Source organism: Callorhinchus milii, unplaced genomic scaffold, assembly GCF_018977255.1.
Source record: "Callorhinchus milii isolate IMCB2004 unplaced genomic scaffold, IMCB_Cmil_1.0 Scaffold12, whole genome shotgun sequence".
In the NCBI taxonomy this organism is placed as follows: domain Eukaryota; kingdom Metazoa; phylum Chordata; class Chondrichthyes; order Chimaeriformes; family Callorhinchidae; genus Callorhinchus; species Callorhinchus milii.
Window position 1 is genome coordinate 2,112,299 of NW_024704753.1, and position 23,505 is coordinate 2,135,803.

The 23,505-nt window shown below is 48.9% G+C and overlaps 1 protein-coding gene across 1 annotated transcript in view; it reads left to right on the top strand.

Annotated features, from left to right (window-relative positions):
* LOC103185046 (metabotropic glutamate receptor 7) overlaps positions 1-23,505 on the top strand; it is an 83,532-nt gene that overhangs the window by 56,074 nt on the left and 3,953 nt on the right. The window contains exons 6-9 of the mRNA XM_042339587.1: positions 1,624-1,824; positions 4,488-4,627; positions 8,587-9,522; positions 20,555-20,801. Of these exons, the coding sequence (XP_042195521.1) occupies positions 1,624-1,824; positions 4,488-4,627; positions 8,587-9,522; positions 20,555-20,801 (1,524 nt within the window). The remainder of the gene's footprint in view (positions 1-1,623; positions 1,825-4,487; positions 4,628-8,586; positions 9,523-20,554; positions 20,802-23,505) is intronic.

A 23,505-nucleotide genomic window follows, 5' to 3' on the forward strand; every position in this document is an offset into this window, starting at 1 on the left:
GCGTAATGGCCTGCGTTTGCAGTCTAAAGCAAATAGCCTTTTATCATTATTGTTTGTGAGTGCTCTCCATCACTCACTCTCCTCCGTCTTTGATGCCCTGCGCCAAGCCAAGCCAGTCGTTCCATGTCTTGCCTCCCGCTCAGAGAGAAAGAGAGAGAGACCGCGCACTGACGGTCACGAGAATGTTTCCCGGGGGCGGATTGAGGCTTCGTCCTGGGAAGGAGGGGGAGGGTGTGTGTGGGGAGTGGGTTTCAATGGGGGTGCCTTCATTCAGATTATTAGCTGCCACCTTTTATGGGAGGGGGGGGGGGTGGGGGGGCGGGAGAGGGCTCTAGTAATGGATTCAATGGGGGGATTTAATAGGGTTACACTGAACTGAATCTTTACTCTGTCCATTGGATTCCGATTAGATAAAAGCTAATTTCCCCTCCCCCCCCCCCCCCGGGATGATCCCAAAAAGCAACTGCAACTCTCATAATAATAATAATAATAATAATAATCCTCGCATGTGATACAGCGCCTTATCACGTCTTTGAGACGTCTCAAAGCGCTTCACGGGATACACTGTAAAGTGGAAGTGACTGTACATTTTGTGGGCGAAACGCGGCAGCCAATTCGGCACAGACACAGCGTCCCCACAAACAGTCGTGGATCGAGTGACCAAAGTATCTTTCCAGCACCTTGGGACTTCCTTCCGACGTGAAAGGCGCGATAGAAATGTAGTTTTGTTGTTGTTGTTGTTGTTGTTGTTGTTACCCACCATGACTAATTAGCTTCCTGGTGACTTACGGGAAATCAATCAAAAACAAATGAAAATGTAACAGCACATTACTTCAGACGGACACATGTTTTTTTTTTACCCGCTTTAAATTAAGCGAATTAGTTACGTGACGTATGAATTACTCACTCACGGGTGGGTGTGCGGGGAGGGTGGTGGGGGAGACTGCCATTTGCCAGTAATTGTTTAATTAATTCTATCTCGCACTAAAGAAAATGATATTAAAATGACTTAGGACACAGACCTCATAAACCAGCTTTAAGTAATTATTAATCCCTTAACGTCAAAGTAGAAGATTGCTCGTTGCAGAGAAACATTACTGAAGATAAAAGCTAATTTACCCAAATGCAATCAATTTGACTCCCGGTTACTTTATTACTTCGAAAACTCAATGAAATATTTACCGCAGTTTTTTTTTTTAAAAAGCTCTCGCTTAACGATTGCGAAAAGCTGCTGTTAATCAATTAATGCACTGGGCAGGGGAAGGAAAAGATGTCTTCCTCGCGTCGGTTTAAACTGCCCCCAACACTCCCCACCCCAGAAAACGAAGTTGAGCTTGAAAGTGCCCCGTGTTACACTAGTTAACCCCTTGCGTTGATGTCATTGGCGGACTGCAAGGGTTAACTTAACCACTTCTGAACTGTGCGTGTGTCTTTGTGTGTCTTCGCAGCACCAAACTGGTTAAACTCAACATATCCTCTCTGCCTGCTGTCAACAGTCAGTTCACTTTACAGTATGTCCTTTGAAGCGCTTTGAGATGTCTCGAAGACGCGAGAAGGCGTAACATCAAACGCATGGATTATTATTATTATTAATATTATTATATTGCTATCCTTGTCCCGCAGGTAAAGAGAGGATTGGTTCAAGCACCCAATACCAGCAGGAGGGGAAGGTGCAGTTTGTAATTGATGCTGTCTATGCCATGGCTCACGCACTACACAACATGCACCGAGACTTCTGTCCAGGCTACATTGGCATCTGTCCTGCCATGGACCCTGTCAATGGCGAGGATTTCCTGAGATACATCCGCAGCGTCCAATTCAATGGTGAGTGAGAGACTGACCGTGGCTACACCCTGTCCATTTCAATGGGAGTGACTTAGATATTTTTTTGGGGGGGTCAGCCGGGTGTCTGACACACGTGGAAACCCATCACCGTCGCTTAGGAGTCTCCAAACCCAACTGAGAATTCCATGTCTCCCACCTACACATGGAAATCCCAGAGATAGACTGTTGGAATGGAATGCGCTCTCTCTCTCTCCCCCCCCCCCAAGAGACACTTCCTGCTTACCTAATTCTGGAAAGTATTAGGTGCAGGTTGGCAAACCCCAAGGCTTGGGGGGGGGTCCCTAGAGTGTGCGTTGGGGTAACTGCTGGAGTCTAAGTAGCTAATACCACAGAGCTCGCTATTGAGAGCGCTGTCTGGCAAACTTTCCCGCTGCTTGTCCAGCTAAGACCACCCTACACGTTAGGGCTTTGGCTTGTAGGGTTAACAGGAGCTGAGTGGGAGGATTCCCCCAGTGTGGTGAGCAAGAGACTGACCTTAGCTATACATTGTCCATTTGAATAGCGAGTGAGACACTGACTGACCTTAATGAACAAAGAGGCGAGTTCCTTGGTATTATCAAAAGCGACTTAGGTAAACGCTTGAAAACGAGACGTATAAAAGGGTAGCGAAGGGGTGTTGGGGCAAACAAATAGCTCTTCAGAGAGAGGAGGAGGAGGACTGCGTAGTCAATAGCTGCCTCCTGTGCTGAGCAACTATTGTAAGGTTCCCTTAGCACGAGCACCCGAACTGACCGGCAGAGTGGAGCCTGTGAAACTAATCTGAGTCCCTGCGGGAGGTTATTGTACTCTCTGCCTCCTGTGCCACAGGACAGTGGGTAATGTTCGAAACCAACTCAGAAAGTTACAGACTTGCCTCACGCCATCCAACGAGAGCGCACGAATCTCACGCCTGGTAAACGGCAGCGATACACACGCACACAAAACACGAACCGCTTAGCTCCTAACGTTAGTGAAAGCTCCTCATTGCCGAGGCTCGGTGTTTAGGTTTGACGTGTCGCTGGGGATTGTACGGGAGTAGGTAGCTCGGGATATGAATCCGCCCGGCTGTGAGCCTTGCCTTGGAATCCAGTCGCAATCCGGCTGAGAGAGGAGAAAACGTTAAAGTAGATTTTTCTTCTCGTCGCGAGCGGATAATACACAACACATCTTCGAAACGTGACTGAGATGAACGAAGCACTTTGGTTGCAATCTGTTGGTGCGATTTGGGGAATTTGTGTTATTTTTGTGACTCCCCCCCCCCCCCCCTCCCCCCCGACCACACACAATAATAATCCTTGTATTTGGTAAAGGACCCTTCACATCAGAAGGACATCTCGAAGTGCTGTGCTTCACGGGGTTTTACTGTAAAGTGAAGTGACTGCGTGTTCTAAACAACCTTCACGTCAGTGAAGAGAGAGAAAGTGAACCACGGAGAGATATGTTATAAGGGAGAGGGAGTCAGAGACGGAAAGAGAATGAAACACAGAGATTTAGAGCCAGACCGAGAGAGAGAAACAGAGAGAGTGAAACACAGAGACCTATAATAATAATAACCCTTGCATTTGATGTAGCGCTTTTTACGTCTTCGAGACGTCTCAAAGCGCTTCACAGAATAGATTGTTAAGTGAATTGACCGTATATTTGTGGGCGAAACGCGGCAGCCAATTGCACGCAGCAGCGTTCCACAAACTGTCGTGGATTGAAGTGACCGATTTATTATTTTTTTGAGGTATTATTATCAGGCGTGTGTGTGGAGTAAGGAAACTTGCCCAAGACTTCGCCCTACCAGGAATCGAACCCAGGTCTCTCACTTGCAAAGCGAGTGCTCTAACCACTGAGCTACAGGACTCCACATAGAGCAAGACAGACAGACAGAGACAACAACAACATAATTACAATTGTAAAGCGCCTTTCACGTCGGGAGGACATCCCAAGGCGCTGAGACAGAGACAGAGAGACGCAGCACGATAGAGACAGACAGACAGACAGAAAAAATCATTTTATGACTCTGTTCACTGTGAAGCTTCTCTGTAGAAATCTCCGGCTGAGACTTGGGGGTGGACAACGATCCTTCATTAAGAAGCAGTTCATCTTTATTATCGGTCAGCGCTATCGCCTCCGCTAATTAATCCCATAGAATGAGGGAAAAGGTTATGCAATGAGCTTAATGTATTGAAAACGAAATTCTCTCCATCTCTCGGTGTGGCTGCTTCTGTACGTCTGTCTCATTCTCTCTCACGTCTTTCTCGCTTTCAGTCTCCAGTTTCTTTCATTCTCTGCTTTTGTCTTTCGCTAATTCTCCGTCTCATTCTCCCTTCCCTCTGTCGGCCTCTGTCTCTTGCTCTGTCTTGCTTGTTCTGCCTCTTGTAATGAGTCTCAATCTACAACACTGGTGTGTTAACTAACTCCTTTATTCAGTGCTTCCAAACAATCAGATACTCCAATGGTAAACACACAAATCCTCCTTGGTGGGGAGGGGAAAAGTGTGGGCGGCGGTGGGGGGGGTGGTAATCGGGATCTTCTTGGAGCTGAACTGGCTCCAAAGTGTTAACAGTGTCCGAATCGAACCAGCCCTCTGTGACGGTTTCTCTCTCTCTCTCTCTCTCTCTGCTCTGTTTAACCCTTTCGACCACACCAATGTTCTGCTCCTGTCTTGCCCTCAGGCAGTGCTGGGACCCCAGTGAAGTTCAATGAGAAGGGCGATGCCCCCGGCCGCTATGACATCTTCCAGTACCAGCTCCGAGGGAACAACACCTGGGATTACAGGGTCATCGGCCAGTGGACAGACCATCTCCAGCTCAACGTAAGTCACCTCACTGCCCGCAGCTCAGCACGGGGTTACTACCTGATCTTAAGTCACGTCCCTTTTTCTGCTATCCCTTCTCATTCACTCCCCTCTTTCCCGCGCTCTCTCTCTTCCTCTCTCCCCATCTATCCCTCTCTCTCCCTCTCTCTTTCCCTCCAACCCTACCTCCCTCTTTCCCTCTCTCTCCGAACTGAAAGCCCATTCCCAGAGCCAGGGCCTCTCAGAACGAGCCTTTGGCCCCCGAGGGTTGGGGCAGGCGAGACCCAGGTTCCTCCCGAGCCGTTCTGTGGAGTAGCCCTGGCTGGTGTAACCAGTTAAAGGGAAAATATTAACACAAGAGCTTGTCAAATCCAGCTATAAATTCAGTGTCTGTGTGTGTGCGTGTGTGTGTAAAAAAAACCCTGTCTGCAACAGAGAGGCACTTAATGTGGTTCCTCGGTGGCAGAATGTATTCATCCATTCTTATGCATCCAATACTAATGGGCTGTAACGTGCGGAGCCTGTTAACGATGGGATCACTCGCTGCCTTTAGCTGACTGCAAACTCTGTCACAATGTTTATCATCATTTGATCATTTTCTCGAAAGGATTCCACTACCTTGGAGCCAGGGGTTTGGTGTCGGGGGAGCGTAGGAACGGGAGGAGGCCATTCAGCCCCTCCAGCCTGTTCTCCCATTCTATTAATCATGGCCGATCTGTACCCCAACTTTGTTTACCCGCCTTTGCCCCATATCCTTTGATGTCCTTAACTAACGAAACTCTATCGACCTGGGTCTTGAAAATTTCAAATCATCCAACATCCAAAGCCTTTTGGGGGAGAGAGTTCTGGGGGGGGGGGGGCGATAGGGGTTCGGGAGAGGGGGGGGGGGAATAACCCCAATCATTCTGCTTTTCCCCGAAGTCAAGGATCCATTATTAATAATAATCCATGCATTTGATTTGGCACCTTATCACAACCATTGAGACGTCTCAAAGCGCTTCACAGAATATACTGTAAGGTGTAGTGAAGTGACCCTGTATTTTGTGTGGAGGGGTTGGGTGGGGGGCGGGGGGGACCTGACAGCCAATTGCGCATGGCAGCGTCCCACAGTCGTAGATTTTGAGTGACAGCATTTTCTTTGAAGGGATTATTACCCCCCGAAAAGCCATCCGTCAATCGACTAACCAGGTTCTTACTTACCTCTGGGTATCCGGAGGAGTGTGTGCGTGTGGAGTAAGGGCACCTGCTTAAGATTGCGCCCTGCCCCACCCGGGAATCGAACCTCCCACCCCCACCCCCCCTCTCTCTCTCTCTCTCTCTCTCTCCCTCGATAGTAGTTGGAAGCGCAGAAGAAGAATGATGAACTGCGCGCTTTTAAACTGGAATTAATTTCTTAATGCGCTGCAGTTGGATGTTGTGATAGCCTCGTCGGCTTTTGTCTGAGCGTGCTAATTTGCTTCTGCTTCGCTGCGTGGGGTCTCGTTAATCACAGAGACGGGAGCTCGGTATGCGTGTAAGGCAATCGGCGGCGGGGGGCGGGGTAGGGGGTGGTTAGGGGGTTATGAGGGGTGAGAGGGGGGTGGGGGTGTCAGTGTGAGGGGGAGGCGTGAGAGCTGAGACCCTGACCTGTTGTCACAGTGATTGAAATCTCTCGGTATTACCGGCTTCACTCGCCATTTATCATCGTCTTCCGTCGGCCGCACCTCACCGCAGACACGCTGACGGCTGCCGTAAACGCTCTCGCTCTGCGAGGGCAGAACCCCGGGGGGCAGGAGGCACAGTCGGAGGTGGCGCCGCGATCTTAATTTGTTGGATCCCTTCAGTTGCTTCCGTCCTGGTGTCATTTCCAGTGTTATTCATAGCTGTTACAGTGATCTGCAACCTGTCTCTCTCTCGCTTGCTCTCTCTCACACACAAACACACACACACACACACACACACACCAAGCACAGCTTCCCCACCCCTCCCCACACACACACATATTCACTGACACTGACTCTCACTCACATTCACTCAAACTGACACACACACACACACACACACGCACGGCACTCATTCTCACTCACTCGCATGCTCTCACTGACACACACTCGCACGCACTCACACTCACATACACACAGCTACACTGACACTCTCTGACTCTCACTGACACACTGTCACACACACACACACACACACAGTCACACACACACACACACACAGTCACACACACATTTACACTGGCTCGCTCGCTCTCTCTCTCTCACAGTGTGTTGAGATGTGAGCCGAGAGTGACAGAGATGCGGTTGGTGAAAGGCCAGTGTAGAGCGGTCGGTGCACGTAAAGATCTCAGCTCAGTCCAACGATGGAGCCCAATTCACAAGGAGAATAAATTTCAGCCTGAGTTAATGGGGCTTGAGATAGAGGCATGAATGTGTGATGAATATGTAAAGGCGAGACGGAGAATCTTACACTGACAGTCTGTAAGAAATTACAGCCCACATTTGAGAAAAACTCTTCCCTTGAAAATTGCCTCTCACTGAAGCGATCAGTTTTGTCTCCTGTGCCGTAAAGTTCCCTCTCGGCTACTTAACCTGCACCTATAGCTCCGTCTCAGTCTGTAGCGCTCTCGCCTCTGAGGTTGTGGGTTTGAGCCCCCTACGGCGGGGACTTTGAGCTCACAGTCTGGGCTGAAGGTTCAGTGCGGTACTGGGGGAGAAGTGGGGGGAGTGCCCAGATGTTAAAGCTCTCGCGGCGCTATTCAAAAAGAGAAGGGATGAATAGTAATAATAATAATTGATGAGTTCCGATACAGAGCCTCATCACGTCGTCGCGACGTCTCCACGCGCTGCGTGGGATTTACTGTAAAAGTGTAGTGACTGTGCGCTTTTGTAGGCCAAGGGAGAGGGAAGGGGGAGGCCTTAGCATCAGGAGACTCCAAACAAAGTGCTGGTACTTGTAAAGACACAGTAAACACACAGCAAACAATAATAATCCTCGCATTTGATACGGCGCCTCATCACGTCTTCGAGACGTCTCAAAGCGCTTCCCGGGATACGCTGTAAAGTGAAGTGACTGTGTATTTCGTGGGCGAAACGCGGCAGCCGATTGCGCGCGGCAGCGTCCCCCACAGACACTCGTGGATTGAGCAAATTCACAGTAAATACACAGCTTTTGGAGATGTTTCGATCTCATGAGTCGCTTGTAGGAAAGCCCAGGATTATCCTAACAATCAGTGACAGGCCGCGGGGGTGGGGGGAAGGGTGGGGGGAGAGGCACAACGTGTTTGTTGGGGGTGCGGGGGGGACGGGGAAGCGGGAGAGGAAGCAGAGAGTCACAGCGTGTCCATCCGTTAGAATTCGCTAGGTTAATGAGCGTGTGCTAACGACGCTAATAAATCTCCTCCACGCTGCGGGAATACACAATCACTCCGGATACTTAGCCCGGCGAGCAGACAGGAGGGAGGGGGAAGGGTGTGTGTGATGGGGTGGGGGGGCACGTGTGTGTGATGGGGTGGGGGGGCAGGTATGTGTGATGGGGTGTGTGTGTGGCAGGTGTGTGTGTGGGGGTCACTTGAACTGTAGATGATTCTGCCTTAATAGGAGTAATAGGCACATAGACACACACACATAGACAGACACACACACATAGACACACACACATAGACAGACACACACACATAGACAGACACACACACATAGACACACACACATAGACAGACACACACACATAGACAGACACACACACATAGACAGACACACACACATAGACAGACACACAGACAGACACACACACATAGACAGACACACACACATAGACAGACAGACACACACACAGACAGACACACACACATAGACACAGACACACACAGGCAAGACACACGCCAGCGCTGACCGGCCGTCTCCGCGGCCTGGCTCTCGCTGCTCGGTTGCCCAACCCTTCACGAGGCCGTTGTTTCCCTCTCTCCCTCCCTCACACCCCTCACCCCCCACACACAGATGGAGGATCTGCAGTGGGCCGGGGGGAGCCGGGCGGTGCCAACCTCGGTGTGCAGCCTGCCCTGCCGGCCGGGCGAGCGCAAGAAGCTGGCGAAGGGCGCGCCGTGCTGCTGGCAGTGCAAGCCGTGCGGCGGCTACCAGTACCAGCGCGACGAGTTCACCTGCTCGCTGTGCAGCTACGACACGCGGCCGAACGCCACCGGCACGGGCTGCAGCCGCATCCCGGTGGTCAAGCTGGAGTGGCACTCGGCCTGGGCCGTGGGGCCGGTGCTGCTGGCCGTGCTGGGCATCGCGGCCACGGGGATGGTGGCGGCCGTCTTCGTGCGTCACAACGACACTCCCATCGTGCGGGCCACCGGGCGCGAGCTGAGCTACGTGCTGCTGGCCGGCATCTTCCTCTGCTACGTCATCACGTTCCTGATGATCGCCGAGCCCGACGTGGGCGTCTGCTCGTGCCGCCGCCTCTTCCTGGGCCTGGGCCTGTGCGTCAGCTACGCGGCCCTGCTGACCAAGACCAACCGCATCTACCGCATCTTCGAGCAGGGCCAGCGCTCGGTCACGCCGCCCCGCCTGATCAGCCCGGCCTCGCAGCTGGCCGTCGCCTCCAGCCTGATCTCGGTCCAGCTGCTCGGCGTGCTCGTGTGGTTCGGCCTCGACCCGCCCCACGTCGTGGTGGACTACGACGAGCGCAAGACGGCTGACCCCCGGCAGGCCCGGGGGGTCCTGCGCTGCGACATCACCGACCTGCAGATCATCCTGTCGCTGGGCTACAGCATCCTGCTCATGGTCACCTGCACGGTCTACGCCATCAAGACCCGCGGCGTGCCCGAGAACTTCAACGAGGCCAAGCCCATCGGCTTCACCATGTACACCACCTGCATCGTCTGGCTGGCCTTCATCCCCATCTTCTTCGGCACGGCCAAGTCGGCGGAGAAGGTAAACACACAAAAAGGGTTGGGGGGTGGGGGTAGGGGGGGGACAAACACACACTCCTTACTCCCTCTCTCTCCCCCCCCCTCCCCCCCACCTCTCTCCCCCCTCCTCTCTCCCCCCCTCCCCCGCCCCTCCCCCTCCCTCCCTCTCTCTCCCTCCTTCTCCTCCCCCTGTCCCCCTCCCATACCCTTCTATTCCCTTCTCCCTCCTGCCTATGTCTAGTCTAACCTCCACAAGGCGCTATGTCAAATGCAAGGATTATTAACATTAATGTTATGTTATTACAGTTTAAATCACCGCATAACGGTAGTTTCTAAGGGGTTTTCAGGGATGGGCAGCCAGACCAGGAGCATTGCCACGTTACATCTGAATGGACGTTACGTTTCTTAGTGTGTCTGAACTTTCTAAAACAGTGACATATTGCGGGAGGTTTGATATTTTGTTCAACCGGGTAGGTTTGTCAAGTCGTATCCTGAATAGCCTTATTAACAGTCCCAGTGGTATCGACGATGATGGGAACTATATGTTTGTTTTGTACAATCACATACGTCTGCGTTCAATTTGTAGATCGATATATTTGCTGATTATTACAGTTGTTGTTATGATCTGAGCTATAGGGGAACTGAGCGCTGACTGAGACTCCATTGCAATCAAACGTTGTCTGTCGCCTGAGTCCCTTCAACAACACAATCTAGACTTTGGCTGATTCCTTTCCAACGGAGCGCGAAACCTTATTATTTCCAACTCAAGGGAACCTGATGCACCTTTTTTTTTCCTTCCAGCCAGTCAGGCCACTTATCAGGGTGTGAGCTTCTCTGTACCTGCGGTGAAGCCGGCTACGTGCGTGAGAATAGGATCGAAATGACAGTCCTAATAGGAGGCTTGTGGTGCAGTCAATGATTTCTAGCAGGTTTGATGATATTTGTGGAGTCCTGTAGCACAGTGGTTAGAGCACTTGCCTCACAAGCGAGAGAATCTGGATTCGATTCCCAGGCAGGGTGAAGCCTTGGACAAGTTTCTTTTCTCTTGACACCTCCGTTTACCCAGCAGTAAGTAGGAACCTGGTTGTTAGTCGATTGGCAGATTGCTTTTTGGGGGTAATAATTCCTTAAATTAATCCATGACTGTTTATGGGACGGTACTGGGCGCAATTGGCTGACACGTTTCGCCCACGAAACATACAATCAATTCACTTTTACGGTATGTTCTGTGAAACGCTTTGAGACATCTTGAAGACGTGATAAGTCGCTATGTCAAATGCAAGGATTATTATTATGATTATTATTATTATTATCTGATGATAATGATAATAATAATATCAATTCTTACTGAACAGCCTCATAAATGTCTGATTGAGAACAATGTAAAAGCTGCTGAGCGAAAGGGATGTTGGAAAGGATCTTATGGATGGCAGGACAACTACTAATTAACAACATGATAAAAACAACATGACAACTACTAATTAACAACTACAAAACGCAAATGCAGGTTGAGCAAGTTTGATTATAAATTGATTGAAAGTATTTGACAGTGTTCTTCAAAGCTGGGTTAGCAAATGCGCAGAGATATACGAACTTAACCCCAGTCCTTTTGAACCCCATAAATAATGCAATGAAGAAATGGAAAACTGAAGCAATTTTGCGATACGAAGGAGGTATTATTCTGACAAACAAAATGAAAATCAAGGAAGGAATTTTCCAAAGGAGACTCCTTTCGCTGCTCATCTTTCGGAGCTCCTCTCAGCTCGGAACTAAACGACAGTGCATATGGCTATGAACTGAAACACACAACACTCAAACAAAGAAACTGACCATCCACCCTATAATGGATGACCTATAACTATAACGTTTCACCCACAAAATACACAGTCAAACCTTGCATTTGATATAGCGCCTTACGACATCTTCGAGATGTCATAAGACGCTATATCGAATGCAAGGATTATTATTATTAAAGTGTTCAAAAAGCTGACAACAATCAGCTCGGCCAAGACATACCAATAAAAGGACTAAATCCAAATGAAGTGTATAAATAACTTGGAATAGATGAAAGTGATGGAATGGATCATAAAAGTATGAAATTGAAAGCCGTTTCTGAATATATAAGGAGAGTCGGCTTGGTATTGAAAACAAAGTTAAATGCCATAAATAAAATATTTGCTGTTAATACGATTGCAATATCAGTAAGAACCTACAGCTTTTGGGGGGGGGGGGTCAGCCGGGTGTCTGACACACGCGGAAACCCATCACCGTTGCTTAAGAGCATCCAAACCACGTTGAGAATTCCCCACCTCCCACTACACATGGAAATCCCAGAGATAGATTGTTGGAATGGAATGTGTCTCTCTCTCTCTTCCTCTCTCCCTGGAGGGCCGCATCCTGCTCACCTAATTCCAGATAGCATTAGGCACAGGTTGGCAAGAGCGAAGGCCTGGGGGGGGGAGCCCAGAGTGTGCGTTGGGGGTAACTGCTGGAGTCTAAACAGCTAAAGCCGCATAGCTTGCCATTGATATTGCTGTCCGGTAAGCTTTCCCGCCGCTTGTCCAGCTAGGACCACCCTACCCGTGAGGGCTTCAGCTTACAGGGTTAACAGGAGCTGAGTGGATGATCGAAGATCTGAAAAATATTGCTGGAAATGTGCGAAAACTGTTGACCGTTCACGGCCTTATATTGATGTAAAAGCTGATTGCCAATCTATTTATACGCCAAGAAAAGGAGGAGAAAGAGGCCTGATTGAAATTGAAGCATTTTATGAATCAGCAATTGTAGGTTTGGTTGAATATATCAGAACAAGTCCCAACGGAGGGCATCGAAATGATAGAAAAACATGAAAATCAGAACAAAGTAATGTCCCACCATTAAAGAAAGCAATCTAGATCAAACAAGAATATGACAGCCATCAAAAGGAAATAGCAGCTAAACCAATGCAAATGGCACATGGAATGAAAATTGTCCTTAAACGATATCTTGTAGAAAAAAAATGAATGGGAGAAGAAAATGTATGGTCAATTTTCAAGAGAAATGAAAGAACAAGGACGTAGATTGGAACCAAAGCTACGAGTGATTAACTCAGGGGGATCTGAGAACCGAAACAGAAGCTCTCAGAATATCAGCACAAGAGAAATCTACTACTGTAATAGTCCTATGTGGTCCTTGCATTTGACGTAGCGCCTTATCGTGTCTTCGAGACGTCTCAAAAGCGCTCCACAGAATATACTGTAACTTGGTTTGACCGTGTGCTTTGTGGGTGAAACGCGGCAGCCAATTGCCGCAGCAGCGTCCCACAAACAGTCGTGGATGCAGTGACCAAATTATTATTTGTTTTATTTTGAAGGGATTATTGCCCCCGGGAAAGCCATCCGCCAATCGACTACCAACCAGGTTCTACTTACGACCGGGTACGCCCTCCCTGGGAATCGAACCCAGGTTCTTTTGCTTGCGAGGCGAGTGCTCTAACCACTAAGCTACAGGACTCCACTTAAAGATCTTAAAGCGAAAGATTGATCCAAAATGCTGAAGATATCATCAAGTACCGGAAACTAAGGACCACATATTGTCATCATGTCCAGCCTTTGCACAATCAGAGTATCTCATTCGACATAATAGCATTGCTTAATATACTCACTGGACAATTTGTAAACACTCGGATATTGATGGAAAGACCAACCAAACGTGACATCAAAACATAACATCACAATTATTTTGGGATTCGCAAGTACACAGAAGTAATCTGTAACAAACTAGGCATCACCATAAAAATAAATAGATTGTAGATGTAGTACTGTTGATGCGAGGATCCCAAGTGATTACAGCGTAAGAACTAAGGAACGTGAGAAGTACAGGAAATATATCGAATTACAAATTGATTGCAGATGCATGTGATTATATAAAACAAACATAGTTCCTACAAGCATCGGTGCAACTGGGACTGTTAATAAGACTATTCAGAAGCAGCTTGACAAAATACCCGATGAACAAAACATCAAACTCCTGCAAAAAAGCTGCGATTTTAGGAATCTCAAATATATTAAGAAAAGTATCATCTTATTCGTGTATAACGTGGCAGTGTTATTTGTCTGGGTGACCCATCACTGAGAAACACTTAGAAACTACCCCTACGGAGTGATTTCGAACTGTAACAGCAACATAATAATAATAATCCTCGCTTTCGAAACAGGGCCTTTCACCCCAAAAGAACCCCTTAAAGCATTTCCAAGGATTCTTACTGTATAAAGTGAAGCGACTGCAGCTTTGTAGGTAAAAGTGGCAGCGATTTGTGGGATCTTTAACGTCCGCCTGAACCAGGCACAGACAAGACCTCGGTTAAGCGTGAGCCTTCTCCTGTTGTCGCTGGCTATCAGTTGCACCCCCCGCCCCCAAATAGAATCGGTCGTTCACTTCTTGGCTGTTTGCGGGGCATGTGGCTGTGTGCAAACTGGCCGCCAAACCACTTTACCGTATATCCTGCGATACCCTTTAGGCTGTTCTCCCGACGTGAGAGGGATTTGAGCGCAGAGTGCTTTTGGGCAAGGTAATAAAATGAAGGAAAGGTGGTTATTAAGATCACGCTGTAAATTTTCTAATCGCGTCTCCAGCGGGTGAGCTAGCGACGCTGTTTGATGAGAGAGAGAGAGAGAAAATTGTTGCTCGTGTAATGTCTAACCAGCTGTTTTCACAACTGGAATCGTTTCTAATTGTAACCCGTTAGATGCAACAATAATTGGTTGGCTGAAGGCATTTAGTCAATTAGATGGAAGCCTTGACTGAGCCAAGGTGGATCGCACGGAATTAAGTTCTAATGAAAGGCAGCTGTAAAGTGCAATCGGCATTATCACCGCTGGTAACCAACCCAGCGCCCACGCATTCCGTCCACTTCCCCTACCCCCCCCCCACCCCTACCCCCTCCCCCACACCACCCCTCCCACTCACCCTCGGACTGGGAGTTAGTGCAGAATCGACTTAGTCAAGCGTCAATTCCTCTTTAATCTTCCTACACTTGTTCCAGAGGAGAGAGAGAGAGCCAGTTTGATTGAAAGCCTAATCCATTGGGCGGTGGTGGGGTGGGGGCCACAGGTTATTGGGCACTGTTTGCCAGGCTCCCCTGCCACCCCCCACCCCCCCCGCCCGCCCCCATCCAGATCTCTGATGATGACAAGACCCTTCCGCCCTCCTCTGTGGAGATTCTCCAAACGTTTACACTATTTGTGCGCAATTTGCACAGCCAATACACTTTACACTTTACAGTGTATTCTGTGAAGCGCTTTGAGATGTCTCAGCGACCTGATAGGGCGCTGTATCAAATGCAAGGATTATTATTATTATTATTATTATTATTATTCTCTTTAGCCCCGAGATTATTTCTCTGTAATAATAATAATAATAATCCTTGCATTTGATGCCGCGCCTTATCACGTCTTCGAGACGTCTCAAAGCGCTTCACGGAATAGATTGTAAAGTGAATCGATTGCGCATTTGCGGGCGAAACGCGGCAGCAGCGCCCTGTGTCCTGTCGGGTTTTAAATAGAGTCGTGGAGCTGTTTGCAGAAAGAGGTCAAAGCACAGAGGAGTTTTGTTAATGAGTGGGATTCGAATAATTACAATAGAAAGGCCATCCTTTAGGTATTTTAGAGGTGTGTCCCGGGGCAGCTGGTGAGAAAAGCTGCCAAAATGAAAGTGATAATAATAATAATAATCCTTGCATTTGATATAGCGCTTTTCACGTCGGGAGGACGTCCCAAAGCGCTTCACAGAACACACTGTAAAGTGAATTGACTATATATTTGTGGGCGAACGCAGCAGCCAATTGCGCACAGTAATGTCCCACAAAGTGTCGTAGATTGAAAATGACCAATTTATTATTGTTTGATTTTGGAGGGATTATTATTATAGTTTGACATTTTCTCTCTCTCTCTATGTTTCTTACTCTTTTTCATCCCTCCCTCCCTCCCTCCCTCCCTCCCTCCTTCCCTCCTCCCTTGCTTTCTCTCTCCTCTCGCTGTCTTTCACATTCTCTCACTCTTACTCACCCCTCCCTTTCTTTCATCTCTCCTTGCTTTCAATCTTCCTCTCCCCTTGCTCTCTCTCTCTCTCTTACTCTTCCTCTTACTTTTACTCTGCCCCCTCCCTCTCTCTTTCTCCTCTCTTCCCTTACTCCTCTCTCTCCCTCTCCCCCTTAAACGGGTAAAACCCGTTCTCTTTTCGAAAGGTGTCATGGCACAAACAGGTGGGAAACCTCGGCTTAACGTCTCATCCAAAGGACGGCACCTCTGACCATGCGACACAGACACACGCGCAGTCACAGACAGACACACATGCACAGACACACACGCGCGCGCACACACACGCGCACACGCGAGCACTGCATCGGAGCATCAGTCTGCCCCAGCAACGCTGTCGTGCATCCGCCTGCATTTTAATTACAATCCCAAGAAATGGAGAAACTTGTTGATGTTTAATCACATTTTCCTTTTGATTGGTGGAGTAGTAAAGACATGAGCGGATCGCAGAGTTTTAATGCAAAAAGCTATCTGTCAGAATAAAATGATATTAGCCACACCTCGGATCGAAATTCCATCAGGGCACGGTTTAATTGTCTTTGAATTGCATTCACGCCGACTAATTTCCCTGTTTCGAAGCCCTTTTGCTAACCTTGAGAATAAACAGTGTTTATGCCGTCAAAGTCAGGCCGTGGCAAGCAGCTCGGGCGTAATAATGAGTAAGAATTGCGGTTGAGTCAGCGCCTTATCACGTCGGGAGGACATCTCAAAGCGCTTCAGGAAGGACACGATTGCAGACGTAAAACCTAGTGACTGTGCATTGCAAGGGCAGACCTGGCAGGACATCAGGAGAGAGAAACTCCCTTCTCTTTCTCGAGTAGTGCAGCGGGAACTTTCACGTCCACCTGCACAAGGTCCCGGTTTGACATCTCACGCAAAGGGGGTGGGGGAGTGAGTGTGTGTGTGCGTGCGTGCGTGCGTGCGGAGCTGGGGGAGTGCTGCGTTTTAGTGCTGGAGTTGGCCTGTGTTCCTGCCGCGTTGTGGTTAGGGCGCTCGACTCACAAGCGAGAGGACCCAAGTTGACTGCGACCATCGCTGTGCCCTCCCTCGTTCCCCCCTCGCGCGCTGCAAGGACACAGCAGCGACTTTCACGTCGCTCTTTAAAAAGAATTGTGGAGCTCGTTTTGCTGCTGTAAGTGTCACTTTCCGACACGCCGTAGAGAGCAATCGAAATTGGCTCTCAACGGCATGCAATATTAATCCCGTGGGAGTGGGGGGTGGGGGGGTTGGTGGGGTAACAAATTACCAGCCAATACCTGCGGAATTCATCGCTATATCCCCTTTTTTTTGTTTGATACAGTATGTAAAGCAAGTCGCAGGCCGTCAACGTGACAGTCAGTAAACAGCAGGCCGTAACCGCTTGGCTGTGTATCAATCAAACACTGTGCTATGTGTCAGTGGGAGTGATCGATCGGCCTCTGTCTCTCTGGCTAATGGCTTGAATCAAGCCTGGGAGCCGGGGGGGGGGGGGAGAAAGGACCGCTGTACACTCTGGGAAGTGCGTACAGTAGCTTTGCGCCAACCCTAAGCCCAGCGATAAATAAATCAACAACACGGCCTCAAACGCCAAGCGTTTGACGAGCGGATTGAAATAACACCGCAAGGCGTGTTTGCAAAGTGTTTTGTCCCGGCTGGCGGTCAGGTGCAACGCTGGTGGGGGTGGAGGGGGTCGAAAAGAGAAGGGAGTTTTTCTCTCTCTCGCCCCCAGATAAGAATGGTCCCTCTCTCCGTGGCTGTTTGTGGGGTCATTACTGTGTACGAATTGGTTGTAGCGTTTGTCTACAAAACACAGAGCGGTTGCACTTTACAGGGACTCCCCGTGAGGTGCTTTGAGCCGTCCTTCCCACGTGAAAGGCAACGCGGGTATCGTATCAAACCGCGAGGATTATTTTATTATTATCATTTAATTGCTTCCAATTACTTCTCAGAAGCGTTTTCGACATCTCGACCCAACTGAAATTGGCTCGTGAGTTATATAAGGAAAATAACCTTTTTTTTTATTTAGAAAGGAAGGGAAGATCCAGGTAATATGGGTCTAGTTCTGCCGCCAAATTATACATTCACAGGAAGCAATTTTTCCACCCATTATTCGAGAGTAATTGACATGTTGTGAATTACGACTCTTAAGAAGCCAATTTCCTGAGGGTCTCTCAGTTCTGCTGCTTCCAATCCCTTAACGTTATTCTGTTAACAAAGGGGGAATTTGTTCCACACTCCAGATAAGTAGGGTAATACCGTCAGAAACTGTGCGTACAGCGAGGAACCTGGCTAATGAATCCTTTAGGGTTTAGCTTGGCTGAAACGGAATTGCCTCTGAGAGTTACCTGTGTTCTCCTTTGCTGTGTTAGCACTTCTGTCGTCGGCCCTTGGATCTGAACTCACGAGGCCTAAGCTGACGCTGCACTGCCGCGCTGGGGTATTGTGGGCGCATCGTCGGAGGTGCTGACTTTTACCTGAGACGTTTAACCCGAGGTCTCCAGACGTGTCTGTTCAAGTGGGTGGGCGGCACCAATCGAAAATGGGTAGGGGGTTTCTCTCGCCGGGTGTCCTGGCCGACAATCCGGCCCCGGATAAAATGGATCGCTCCCGTGGTGGCTGTTTACCAGACGTTGCTGTGCGCCATCGGCTGCCGCCCGAGTTCGCCTACAATCGCACAGTCACTACACTATTGCAGTAAAATCCTGCAGCCAATCGGTTAATCTGGTGCACCTTTGACAAGTCGTAAAGCAATCGGGTGTAAAAGGCCGCAGCGTTAGAACGGAGTCCTGTAGAGTAGCGGTTCGTGCACTCGCCTCGCAAGCGAGAGGACCCGGGTTCAATTCCCATCCGGGGCGAAACCTCAGGAAAGCTTCCTTACTCAACACACCTCTGTTTATCGAGTATTAAGAAGGAACACGGTTGTTAGTCGATTGGGGGATCACTTTCCAGGGGTAAGAATCCCTCCAAAATAAAAAAAAATCTGGTCACTGAATCCACAACTGTTTGGGGGACACTGCTTTGCGCAATTGGCTGATGTGATGAGGCGCTACATCAAATGCAAATGTTCTTTTATTATTATTAACACTGGACCCCGAAGAGAGAGAGAGAGAGAGAGAGAGAGAGAGAGAGAGCGCTGCGAACATCTGAGTGACATTTGCACCTATTTGACCTTCATCGTATGAGAGCGCGAGAGGGAGTGAGAAGGAGAAATTAATCATCGGGTCCTCTTCGAATTCCACCCGTGTCCAACCCAACCAGTTGAGTCGCGAGGACTTCCTCTCTTTATCGCAGGCACTTAAAGACCTCGTAAACGCATTGAGCAGCTTCAATCCAGTCTCCATCCAGCTCCCAAAGGACCCATGACTGCAATGCAAAAGTTCCCCTTAAATCTGACACTAATTGGTTTTTTCCCGACAGTCGTTTTTTTCCCGTAAATGTGGGGCGTGGAATCGGTGTGAGCTGCTGTGATACTGAGCTTTCCTCTCCCAGGAAGGGGGTGGGGGGGGGGGGTGTCTGTCAAAACAGCGCGGGCGTTGTGTCTCACGAGGTTTACTGAGACCTCAGTGAAAACATGCTAAATATTGCAGCCCTGTTATCTCTTTATTTTGTTCACTTGCTCACACACACAGACACACATACATCCACATACGTACGCGTGCACAGACACACGTACGCACCCACACGTACACAGACCAGACACATACATACACACACAGACGCACGTACACAGACACACACACACACACACACTACACACACACAGACACACGCACACATTAAGATTGAAGAAAGAACCAAAGACACATGGGAGTATTCTGGTGAACAGACAGCAGCTCAGTTCTGTTCAGAGTGTGTTCCTGCCTCTGTACGGTTGGCGGTGCAGGGTTATATAAATAGTGGCGTAGGATGGAGACGGACCTTTGGGCCAATGGTTGCGGGATCCCAGCTCGACTCGAATCGAGGGCAGCTGTGGAGCTGTGGCATTGTTCACATTGTTTGACAGTAGTCGTGTGTGCACGCGTGTGCGTGTGTTGAGTAGGAACCTGTGTGTATGTATGTGGGCGTGTGTGGGTATGAGTGTGTCTGTGTGTGTGTGTATGTATATACTACTAATAATAATCCTCGCATTTGATATCGCGCCTTACCACGTCTTCGAGACGTCTCAAAGCCCTTCACAGGATACACTGTAAAGTGTAGTGACTGCATATTTTTGTGGGCGAAACGTACCCATACATGTGTACAGGGTGGAAGATGTATGTGCGTGAGTTGGTGTGGAGGGGTGTGTGGGTGTGTATGTGCGTGCGTGTGTGTGTGTGTGGGTATGAAGGGGGTGTGTGGGGCGGGACGAGTGTGGGGAGGTGATCAGGTACCTTAGAGTAAAGTGGGTTAAAAAGGGGGTGACCGGCTGGATTTCGGGCAGGAGAATAAGGATCGTGAATTCCGCCGGATCGGCAGGAGACCCCCTCAGTCTGACGGCGATGTGACAGGGCATTAAATTGGTCACACAATAAAACCACGGTTGGTTACGCAATAAACCTTTCAAACAAACAAACAAACCACACGCGGAGAGGGACTCCCGAGATCGGGGTTAGTGAATTCCCCTCATGCGTGCAGGAGGAATTTCCCTGCATGGATGGCCGCAACGGGGCTACGACATTTAAGAATCCGCTTTAAGCTCTGGTGGGACTAATGCGATCACAGGCATCAATCATCTGTGGCAAAGAGCGAGAAGCTCGCTGACAAAGAGGGCGGCGGGGCTCATATTTGCGCGTGTACATTATTTATACCAATAATTTACGTTGCATTTGATACAGCGCCTTATCACGTCGTTGAGACATCGCAAAGCGCTTCACAGAATATACTGTAAAAGTGGAGTGACTGTATGTTTTGCGGGCAAAAATGGGGGAGGGGAACGGTTTGCGTTCGGTAGAGACAGTCAGTCAGTGTGACTCTCGTTGTTCACTCTCTCTCTCTCTCTCTCTCTCTCTCTATCTCTCCCAGTTGTACGTACAGACCACTACCTTAACCATATCCATGAACTTAAGTGCTTCGGTGGCTCTGGGCATGCTCTACATGCCCAAGGTTTACATCATCATCTTCCACCCGGAGCAGAACGTCCAGAAGAGGAAACGCAGCTTCAAGGCGGTGGTGACAGCCGCCACTATGTCCTCACGCCTCTCCCACAAGTCCGCCGATCGACCCAACGGCGAGGCCAAGACAGAGCTGTGCGAGAACGTAGACCCCAACAGTAAGTAGGCCACGTATGTATGAGTTCATTGCTTTCTGCTCAGGTGCTCTGTAAGGGGCTGAGCTTAATAGAACCTTCTCAGCCCAAGGGCGGTGATGGGTGGATAATAATCCTTCCAATAAATAAATCGGTGGCAGGTTTTTAACCGAGAGGCTAAAGGAAAGCAGGTTTGCTGAGGGATTGAATGATTGGCGGTACTGTCTGCAGGTTGTGATCTTAATTCCCTAATTAGATCCTGCCTTTAATTATTCCCGAAAAGGAAAACACGTTATAGTTAATCCTGGTTTCCACACTGATTGCTAACGTGGAATTTCTTGCTACGGGAAGCAAATTCTTCAATTGAAGCAAGTGACCCACAACCCCCCCCACCCCCCCCCCCCCCACCCCCACCCACTCAACCTTTCCCTATGAAATGGCCATTAAGGTGTCAGCGTAAAGTTGACTGAGGGACATTTAAGAGAAAATTAAGACAAACGCACGCACGCAGAGGAAGGAGATTGGAGAGGACGGGCAGGGGGATGGGAGGGGAGGGCGTGAAGCAAGGAAATAATCGGGATTAGGACATCGGCTGGACTGACATGGGTTAATAATAATCCTTGCATTCGATTGAGCACCTTATCACATCGTCGAGATGTCTCAAAGCGCTTCACGGGATAAAGTGAGATCGACTGTGTATTTTGTGGGCGAAACGTTCTGGTCTGAATGGTCTCTTACTGTGCTGTGTGCTTGTGATACAGAGACGTGCACGTGTCAGTTTCCCACGAGCAGAGGTCGTTGAGTGAATTAATTTCACCTTCTGTTCAATGAGATTTGCTGCCTGCTTCCCCCCCCCCCCCGCACACCCACTCCCCCTGTGGCTGATCAATCAATAGGAACAATTATGACTTACATCATAGATCAGTCTCATTTGTCTCCAATTACCAAACAATTACTCCACGCCGGCGCAGGTATTATTCCCGTCTCACTTATTCCTCTGTGTAATATCGTCCACACTTTAATCTTCCTGTGCAGGGGTAGGTGACCGTAAACGCAGTCGAAAAGGAAGGTCTTCAGGCGGGACTTGAAAGAGGGGAGAGATGGGGCAAGGCGGAGGGATTGAGGGCAAGTGTAATGTGAATCATATTAATATTTTTTGACCCACAAAACACACAGTCACTCCACTTCACGGTATATTCTGCGGAGCGCTTTGAGACGTCTCAACAATGTGGTAAGGCGCTATGTCAAATGCGAGGATTATTATTATTATTTTATGATAATCTCATATTTGAGTACAGTGCCTTCCACGTCTCAAGATTCAATGTAATCGCTCACCCATATGTTTCTCAACACGTTCCATAACACGGTTGTGCTGACACGTAGAATCTGTTAAGAAACATTGCATTTTCCAGCCCAAAAGTACGTTTAGCCAAGAGTAGAGGGAGGAACCAACGCACGCACGCACGCACGCACGCGCACACAAATAAAACATTCAGTTCGATCGCAGACTGGCAGCCGAACAGCAAACCTAACGGCAACGTTGCCAACTTGAGGACAATCTGGTGCCTTGAACCACCAAACCGGGAGCGGTCTTCTCGTTCAGATATAAGGGCTGACGCTTTCCTTTGTTTGCGGCTCAGGGCTGTGAGACGGCATTGGGAGCGAAGGGCACTATTATAAGTGCAGGTGGTTGTTGTTGTTGTTGTTGTTGTTGTTCTCTTCCTGCAGAGTGGAGTTGAGACTCGCTCACATGATATAAAACAGCCTTCGCTCCACGCCTCAGCTACCAGAGACAATTTGTTTTAAATCCATTTACCCAAATAGCCGGCGGCTCTCTGGGTTGAGGGTGTCTGGAGAGTCAATCAGGTTAGCTGAGCGCGCAAAGGGGGAGGGAAGAGGAGGAGGAGGAGGAGGAGGGGGGAGGGGGGGGAGGGTTGAGGAGGGGGTATTAATTATTCATTCCGCTTCCTTTACAAGCGTTTTTTTTTTCAATGCAGCTCGATTCATAAATCTTCGAGCAAGTTACGAACTCTGGTTGGCTCCCCCTTGGCCTCGCCTCACCCCGAAAGCTCCCCGAAACCAAAAGGGAAATGTATTTGTAGACCTGATCGTGGCGCAAGCTGTTTAACTTGTTTACCTTCTGAAACGCACCCGCGTTTCATCTGATGGATGCCGCACCGGGTTTAAAATGATGAATGAAAGCGAAAACAACGGAGTATAAATTGAGCTCTTTGCTGTAAGCAAGGCTGGTTCCTTGTTGTACACTCACAAATCCGAACCATATTTCACTGGAGATATACATTTGCAAACACAGGTTCTCTCTCCCTCTCTTCCTCTCTCTCTCTCTCTCTCTCTCTCACACACACATACTCTCTCCCCCTTCCACTTTCTCGCTAACGCGCGCACAAAAAAAAAAATGCTCCTCTCATTTATTCAGATGCCAAGGTGATCCTCGGAGGGTTGGGGAAGTATTATATAATTTAGTTTGATGAATAATTGAGGTTTTCTGGCAGAGTACATTGCAAGTGCAACAAATCAGGGCATGGTTTCCTTCAAGCTAGTCGGCCTTCCATGAATAATAATATTAATAGTAATAATAATCCTCGCAGTTGATTTAACGCCTTATCCCGTCATCGAGATGTCTCAGAGCGGCCCCTGTCCGGTCTGAGCCCAAATATCGGACTGGGCTGTCTTCGAGTCTCAGATCCGTGGAATATTCCTAAATCCT